The sequence below is a fragment of the Paramacrobiotus metropolitanus genome, unplaced genomic scaffold, assembly GCF_019649055.1.
Source record: "Paramacrobiotus metropolitanus isolate TYO unplaced genomic scaffold, Prichtersi_v1.0 Parri_scaffold0000262, whole genome shotgun sequence".
Classification (NCBI taxonomy): Eukaryota; Metazoa; Tardigrada; class Eutardigrada; order Parachela; family Macrobiotidae; genus Paramacrobiotus; species Paramacrobiotus metropolitanus.
This window is the reverse complement of record NW_026570482.1, coordinates 2,500-11,336: the sequence shown is the minus strand read 5'-3', so window position 1 is coordinate 11,336 and position 8,837 is coordinate 2,500. Positions and strand designations below refer to the sequence as shown.

At 41.0% G+C, this 8,837-nt stretch overlaps 1 protein-coding gene and 1 long non-coding RNA gene across 3 annotated transcripts; both read left to right on the top strand.

Moving 5' to 3' along the window:
- Nucleotides 1–883: 883 nt before the first annotated feature.
- On the top strand, nt 884–6,131 carry LOC129601668 (uncharacterized). The gene is made up of 2 exons (XM_055500527.1): nt 884–1,099; nt 4,918–6,131. Exon 2 carries the CDS (start codon nt 4,943–4,945, stop codon nt 5,693–5,695), a length of 753 nt encoding a protein of 250 aa, XP_055356502.1. The 5' UTR covers nt 884–1,099; nt 4,918–4,942; the 3' UTR covers nt 5,696–6,131.
- A 389-nt stretch (nt 6,132–6,520) lies between these two features.
- Nucleotides 6,521–7,637, top strand: LOC129601673 (uncharacterized). Of its 2 annotated transcripts, none has more exons than XR_008692268.1 (4): nt 6,521–6,877; nt 6,957–7,107; nt 7,266–7,364; nt 7,433–7,637. It is a non-coding gene; the product is annotated as an uncharacterized LOC129601673 (long non-coding RNA). The 2 variants fall into 2 exon arrangements; XR_008692269.1 differs by having other exon boundaries at nt 6,957–7,141.
- Nucleotides 7,638–8,837: the final 1,200 nt, after the last annotated feature.

The window sequence follows — 8,837 nt, the reverse complement described above, 5'->3', positions numbered from 1 at the left end:
AAGATCGTTTTTACACCGAATCAGCTTTAAATATTTTTTTTGGAATTTTAAAATGAATTTCAAAATTTTTACAAAACCCATTTCAAATCGAAAAAAATGTTAGAAAGGTAGTTTGGTAAAAAACGATGTTGTGCGTTTTCGTGCAAAATTTGAAGATCTGTTTATAGTGAGACTTTTGGTATCTGAATGCATTTAAACTTTTATGAATTTTATCTCACCGGCAACTCCCCAACCGGAAGTTGCGCATACAAACGGTTTTCAGGCCACGTATACAAATCATCTGGCTGTAGAATTCACTTTCAGAAAACAAAGTAAAGAGAAGTGCTTAGAAGTGCGCGATAGCGAAAGCTTTAGCACATGTACCGCATTTCGGTGCCAGGTACCGGCACACGTCCCATAAGTGGTGGTGCTGGTTTTATGAGGAAAATTCGTAACCTAATTATTAAAAAATAGCCTTATGCTGAATTGATGTGATAGGCCAAAAAGTAGAGACGCGCTGCTACATAAGTCACCGAAAAAGACAAACGCTGTGCTCCGGTCTATCAACAAACCCAATTGGTGCAATTTCCTAGTTGTTACGTTGCAAGTCGGAACACAACTACTCGTATTTTAACCAGTGTGAAGGGCTTTGAACTTTGAAGTACTCGTACTCCTGTGTCGGCAATGGCCTGTTTTCGCATTTAACGCTCACTCGAGAGTACATGTCTTGTGCGTGACTACGAGTACGTTTCTGCTTTCATTCTGGTTGCGCTTATCAACATCGCGCAAAACCGGTTTTTAAGATAATCGTGCTGTCAAACATCTGCAAGCCACGTTAACATGGCTTAGTAGTAAAGCCACGTTGCATCTACGAAAAGCTGTTAACATTTTAACATTACCAGGTCTCAATAGGTGTTATTGCACTTCAGTACCGACGATAATTTTGGCGTATGTTTGCAGCTTCTATCGTTTTTTGTATTTTAAAAATTATAATTGTCGGTGTCCATAGGATTCTGGGATGATTTCCGGTTCTAAAAGGAGAAACGTCATTCTGCTGTACGGAAGGCATCTGCCAAAGATACATGTTGATTCGGCGACAGCTGCAGGCGCCTACAGAATGGTTGGTCAATTCATTCTTAGTACAGAAGTTCCAGCAAATTATTCTTTTGGATATTATTTCCAGTAAATATTTTTTTCTACTGCTGATATAGGTCGACTTAAAACGATAGACGAGATAAGATCGACTTAACTCATTTGTTAAATTTACGCTATGAATTTGGCTATTAATTTTCTAATTTCTAATAAGGTTTTTCTTTAGTTTGAAAATTCTTCAAACTGAACTTATTTTTTTCTTTTGAATTGAAAACTGAACCTATTTCTTTCTTGAAAATCGAACTTATTTTTTTACGTAATTGAAATGCTTGCAGGCGGATTTTCGTCCTGTTTTGGTGTACTCAATCCAGTTTAAGTTTCATTATAACGAATAAATACTTGTATTTCTAAATATGATTTTCAAAGATTTAAAAGTTCCGAATTTTCGACTACTATTTGACTATTTGTTTGCTGGTTGAATGTATTCTTATTTTTTTACAATCATTTTACATAAATTATTTTCGGCAGTTTGGTATTTTATTATTTGTTAGCTGTTAACTGACTTTTTTGTTTATGTCATATTTTTGTTTGGTGTTTACGAGAATTAATCCTAAATTGTTTTGAGAATCAAATTTCACCATTTTTTCTGTGGTTTGAGAATATGCATAATTTAAACTTTTGCATTCCAGTCGTAGGCGGGTCGATCGTTTACGGTATTTCTTTCAACGTTTTGCGTAAATTACCATCCGATAATTGGGCACTTGATTTTGGTTTTAAAAATTGACTTCGTGTGCGTTGTTACTTAACTGTTAATTTCTAAAATTAATTCCCTATTTTTTAAGAATTAATCTCAATATGTTTTCTGCGTTTTACCGTATTACAGTTGTTGACTTGTTGTACTACCGACGTTTTACTATCCGTTGTTCTTTACTAGTATAAAGTAAAACCGCGAATACATATGCACCAGTTTCGCTCGACGCCAACAGGCAAGTTAATTAAAATAATTAACAGAACGCAAATACTAGTGCAAGTACGGCAAGCGCCATTGGTGCACAAAACTGTAACTAACATCCACAATTTGTGCACGAGGCATAAATACCTGTCCTTGCTGCAGTGCAAGAATCGGGGAAGGAGCGCCTACAGAATATACAGTAGTAAAATACCTCAAGGTGCACGGTGCACAAAACATACGGTGCATGCACCAGTGGTGCACCAGCATGCAGAGTTAGTTCGGATCTTTACTGGTACCATCAAGGTAATGCACGAGACTATAAAAATTTCTCAAGTTTTTGATGTGGAACAATGCGGAAAACACCGTGTGACTGGCGTCCGAAACGCGAATAGATATTTTTGGAGAGTCTGGATTCCGAAAACTGAAAAGCGTCTCAGGGAAGGCGCTCGTCGTTCTCATCCAGTACCTCATTGCGAAGGTCAACAAGTATTGAACCTGAATGGAACATTTTAGTGTGGATCTTTAGGTTCAACACTTGTTGGTGGATCCGTGCCTCGCCGTGGTTGTTGCGAAAGATTTGCTGTTCTCCAGAGCCGCAACAAAAATATCCTGGGCCATTATGGCAAACGAAAACATGCGTTGGTTGACATACAGTAGGAGCTGTGCATCAAAGACGCCGGAACAAACGAGAAAAACTGAACAAGTTGTTCTTGGCTGGTCCAGTGACTTTGATGTACAGCCCCAAAAACCCTTTCAATCGTCTCCATCTTACAGAATAAATGTAAAGCAATTCTAAAATAAAAAAAGTGTCCTCAACGGGCATTCTAATATATCTAGGAATAGTGTGGGTTTTTCAGTTCTTCCGTGCAGTATTCAATTTGTAGTGAAAGTGAAATAAAATACACCGCGTACGGGTGTACAGATATCTGTATAACGGGCTGTTCATATTTTTGCAATGTACAAGTACAATGTAGGACTAAATGGTCGCATAGCCCCATACCCAGCATTCTGTACGCAAGCGGTGCAGTGCACTTGTACGAAACGGATATTTTGAACTCAGTCGTACAGTGCACTGCGCTGCATTCGTACTGAATGTGGAGATGTTGGGTATGCGACCATTTTGTCCTAAGCTGTATTATTAAGCGGACGCAGACAAGTGAACGCCCGGACGTACTCATCGCATGGTTCTTGAGATAATGATTCAAAATATTCAGCTACAAATTATACAAATTTAATTACAGTAATACTTTCCGTACATGTACGAGTATATTACCAAGTGCATGCATAACGCAGAAACTGGCGTGAAGTTGTCAGTCAGCTAGTATGACAGCGCGTTTGGGATGAGTCTTATCTGTGAACTGCAGAAACCTAACAAAAAGTTTTGGTTAAAAGCAAACGAAAGATCCGTATAAAGCAACGAAATGCAGATAATTAAAACAAAAGCAATTGCTTAAGTGATGCTATAGATGCTGCTCATTCGAGCCGATTTCCCTGATGGTTTGGAGCGGCTGTATTCAGCACAGTATGCATCATAACATGCATAGCCAGAACACGATATTCGTGATCACCGCGTAGATAAGAGATATATTCCAGCAGGACGCAAATTGTTCATAAAGCGAAAATGAGGGAGGAGAAAAGCATAATTTTGGCTAGGTAGGAGAGGGGACGGGTTTCGGTACGTTCTCCACGAAATCCAACCGAGAAACATTCTACGCTTTTTTCAGATTAAACTCCGTTATAATATGTATTCTCGTCAAAACGCTCATTCTTATTCAAAAATTGGGACGTCGAAGCCGATTCGTTCGCAGGGAACCGATAAAAAGTGGCCGTAACTACCAACCCGTGCAACGCCCGTCTTGCTTTCTCATAGATATTGTCGTTTTACGTAGATGCTGTGCGGTTCTAACCTGCAAGTCTAATGTAAACAGACGAAGTCTGTCTAGGTATATATTATGTTAGTCTAGTGTCCGACTCTTAATTACTCTTAACCGTCGTTTGGTGCTTTTTCGACTGTCTGTCCTTTAAAGGGGAAAAGATGGGAACTAAAGGACTCTAAAGGTTAGCCTCAGCCTTCCATCCGGCTGGTCAGTTGCCGATTCTGTGTCGCACTACCATTCGAGTTGTGAGGACTACTGAAAAGACGTTGTATCGCAAAGCTAGACAGTACTCCACAGTCCACACCAGTCGTAATTTCATAGGGCAATTAGAAACTGTATCATCGTATGAAGGGAGCGCAACATACTTGCATTCGTATTGTCCTACGACCGTACTCACAACACCGAAACATAAAGTGTGCTGTTTTTCCGTTTTTATTTATAATCAAACCAATTCCCGCGCCTCCGTATTACGGTTTCCGTTGGAGACGTTCCGGAAACGTTCTTAACAAGGAACTTACCGGTCATGGAGGGTTTTTGTGGGAACAGTGGCACGACATCCAATGCTCTGATTTCCGTTAAAAGACTGTAATAAGTCGCCTTCACCAGTCACGGGCGGGTTATTAGTGGGTTGGTTGCGTCGAACGATTTATAATGGTCGCTTTCTCATAGTAACAACTCTTTCTGTGCAAAGCCAGCTGTGTGGCCTAATCGAACCTGAAGACAATTATGGCTCTTTGACGTGTGTGAATACAGTCGTATGGTATCTCAGCTGGCAGCCTGGCACCGTAGCTGGCATTGGTTAAAAAATCCGCATACTGCAATACTGAAATACATACAATCAACCGTTATCCCGGTCTCTGTGTTCACGCTAAGTTGCATTCGATGATGATAACGCTGGATCATTTGAGGTACTGAATCGATCATTTCCGTGAACAAAGTCGGGCAGGTGCAGGCAATAACACACTAGCATCTCTCTGCCTTGATCGGGCGAGACCATATTCCTTTGTTTCCTTGCAGAATACATTTAGAGCTCGAAAAAAGGATGACAATCATGGTTTCGGCAATGAAACAAGCGGTGCCGCTCTACAACGGCTGCCACATCCGTGGTGTAGTCTGGGAGGCGACCATGGTATGGATGGTGCACTTGCGCGTTTGCGGCTACGTTTTTGCTCCCACTGAAAAGCCATCGAGATGGAAGAAGTTTTTACAATGCATATTGGCCATCTACTTTGCGTTGATATTGGCCGCTAAGGCTCTTACTCTGGTTGATGCAATCCGGTCGGGTTACGGGGATCTATCCAACTGGTTCACTTCCCAGATTATGAAACTACTGGACGTGACGCAGATCTGTGGTAATGTACTGGCGATGATCCTGCTCTGCTTGTCTGGTCGACGCATTGCGCAACTGATACATGCACTTGACGAAAGTTTTGCCGTTCGTATAGCCAAAACACGGCTTCGTGCCGTTGCTCTTGGTATGGCGCTATTCTTGCTGATCGTACTAATGAAAAATGCGTATCGAATTTACGCCAAACAGTTTGACCCTTCTGTCGCCCGCGGCATCGAGAATTTTCAGCAGCGCTATCCTTTTATTCAATCGCCAGTTATTGCGGAATACGTGTACCGCTTCTACTGTGCTTTGGACCGAATATTCTACATGGGATACGACTTTCTGGTGGGTTTCATGCTGACCATCATGTTGCTGAGCAGCAAAGGAAAGCGTGCTACTGCTCTAAACTTGGATGGTCGACTGGTTAAGGCCATGGCTATTTTGGCTTTAATCGTTTTGAAATGAGCAGTTTTTCCTTCTGCTTCGAAACGTACATGGAATTTAGGTCTATCTATGTATCCAGTGAAAATTAAGAAAAATTCAGTACGAACCAGCCCAAACGCAACTTAAACGATGCGGTTTAAAATTTGAAATAAAATAATTCCACTAAAAAAGGAACTAGTCTGCACACGCTAGTGGGAAAATTCCATCTAACCAACCAAAAAATCCAGAACATGGTCCTCTTGCACCTTGCGAGGGCTTTTTTCAAAAAACAAATTTTTAAATTTACCGCCTTTAAAAAACACTTTTACACTTGCTGGTTATCGTTATAACTCTAGTGAAACCGAAAATTTTTAATTCGCTCTCGCAATTAAGCTTTTGAGATGTTCTTGCATCTGTTGCCCGAGTTTCAAAAAAGTCTTATAACTCTGAAATTAGAAGTTAATTTTCAAAGTTATTTGGCTGCATTTTTAGCGGCACCTTTCGAAAGTTCATGCAAGTTTATGTCTCCTGTGCACATGTTGGCTGATTCCACTCACCACATGCATCCCGCAACAGAGACTATCCAGACAGCCGAGTGTCCGCTTTGATCACACTTGCGTGTGATCAAAACCTATTGTCTTTCTGTGTTTGCTTTCATTCTACCGATGTCCAGCGACGTTTTATGGCTCGGTATGACAAAAGATGTAGATCGCAAATTTATGTTTCCATTGACTTTATATCACATATTCGCTAGCTTGCATATACTCACGTAATGGTAAGCCGAGCCAATCATTAGATGCAGTGGTGACCACTTTAGGTCGCGTACTTCAAAAATTCATATTTCGAAGTGTACTGATGTTATCGGTTTGAACTTTCTTCCAACTAATAAAGCACTCTTCGTTTAGTATGTTTGAGTTTTTACGGAAAATGTCAATTTAGCATTAAAGCCAAAATAGCCATGGCCTTAAGAAGGAAACAGTGGGTGTGGCTGAGTATTCCCAACGGATATAAATAACGACACGTGTCCGACATTTGGATGCGCATTTGTCGCTGATCGTGGGCCTGCAGTGCTATAATGCCTTAGCCGGCACCATCATCTTCACCTTCACGTGCAGCCGGAATGCGGCCGGTCAGCCGCCTGCGGTAACCGCTATCATCGCTCTGATCGATTGCGTCTGCTCTTTTTTTCTTCTAATCTTCGCCTGCGCGTATTCATGCGAACAGGTACTGCTTCTAAAATTTTATTAATTTTTGTTGAACGTTTTCAACATTTCGTATGAAGTCGTACTATACTTTTTTGTAGGGTCAAAAACTGGTCCAAGTTGCCCAAATTTGCCTTCGAAAAGGAGTGGAAAAAGGATGAACGGAAGACCATGTATCACCGTGGCAGGCGCTGCGCACCGGGGTGTTTCACTGTGGCGGGCGTGGTAATCACGAGGGAGAGCGCCATGCAGGTGCAAGTTTGCGATTCATCGATTTGCGATTTCTGTGCGTTCCTGTTACTCAGGGGCTGTCAGTGGCGTAGCTGGTCAATAAGTGTTGTTTGCTGCTTCCATTTTGGCTCCGGCTGACGTGAGATAACACGCAGTAATGATGAGTGTATTTCCGACAGGTGTGAACCGCTCTGTTAAGCACTCTGGTGGTCTTTGCGGAACTGGCTCGCGCCGCCACCGGCGCTGAAACCGGCATTAGCGCCATCAACGTCACGCAGGTCAATGGCTACGAATGGCATTTGAAAGTCATCTACCGTACATAATCTGATGAGAATTTGCTTTCTAGAACACCTAAGTGCAGGAGAAGCCAGGCATATTTCCGGGTTATCCGTAGCGCATCGTTTCTTGCTAGACCCATCAGTCTATCTCAGTTTCATTACTTCGTGGACAAACCTACATTTGGGGCGATCTCAAATCCGTGTAGCTTATTGTGCTATTGCAAACGCTCTACGAGTAAAAATTGTCGATGATTTTCAGTGCTGATGCAAAAATACCGCCCACATTGCATGCTGTTGTTTAACTTGAACGCCTGCATAGAAACCGCTGCTGCTGCAACAAAAAAAATAACAAATGGAAGACATACAGCTCTGTAGTTCCAAGATAAGATCGGGACTGAGTTTCAGAAAATCGTAGTTTCTAAAACGCCAAAGCTGTTCCCGTCCTGAGACGAATTTATTTAGTTTCAGCGGCTGTTCGACGGAAGCGAGCCTCAGATAAAGTGTGTCTGTAATGTATCGTGCGCTTGAAATACTACGATAGATGCAAAGGGCATTCCAGAAGTAACTTTCCCTAATTTGTATCTCCCGTCAGAAACGCCTTCTGCTGCTAAAATCCATATTGCTACATACGTCTTTCATTAGGGAATGAAATAGCAGATGACTCGGGTTTGTTATATTCAAATTGAGAAAAATTACCGGAAAGAACCTTTGCCATTTTCTCGTGATTTCTTGAGCAGTTTTTAGAATTTTTTTCAATACTCCCGCTTACTTTTTGGGTAGCACGAAATGTAGTTTGTTTAAGAAATCTTTTACCTTCCAATAAGGACTAATAAACAAAACAGTCTACTGAGACGCCTTTTTTTAGGAAAATAAAAACCATAAGGAACTAGATACCAACAAGGAAAAGCAACAGCCGGACGGCAAAACGCTTGAAACAAATTGCTTTTGACGGTGCAAAGTTAAACCAACGTTTATGGGTGCATGAGATTATCTAAGTAAAGCCATAAATTGTACTATTTATTGGAGCGAAGAGTATTGAATTCAAGGAAGCGGGAAAGTTGTAACATACAGCAATCTGGTGCCTTCTGGAAAAAAATAGCTTACATTAGTCTCTAAACCTTTTAAGACATTTTGCCATTATTGTAATACTAACCACAATGCTTGTAGTTAACACTCAAAAATTTCGTTGAAAAGTTTCCAGCAACGCGTGTGCCAACAAAAAGAATAATTTTGAAAGAACGACCATGAAAAATCAGCAAACGTAGCTCGACATTTTTCATTTTTCTTTTCTCCATTTCTTCACCGAAGCTTAAGATTTTTATTTTCTTCGATATCCTAGATAATGGTCTAAGCAACAAAAAATATTTCAGTTGTGCATTAAGTACTGTACTTCAAATGACAAAGAGGCAAATCAAGGAAAGCTATTTTTGGAATGCCCTTTGTAAAAGCTCCCCTTAACATCTGTACGATACC

What these genes read in the sequence shown, in the direction of transcription:
- LOC129601668 (XM_055500527.1), top strand. Translation starts at nt 4,943, where the DNA reads ATGACAATCATGGTTTCGGCAATGAAACAAGCGGTGCCGCTCTACAAC.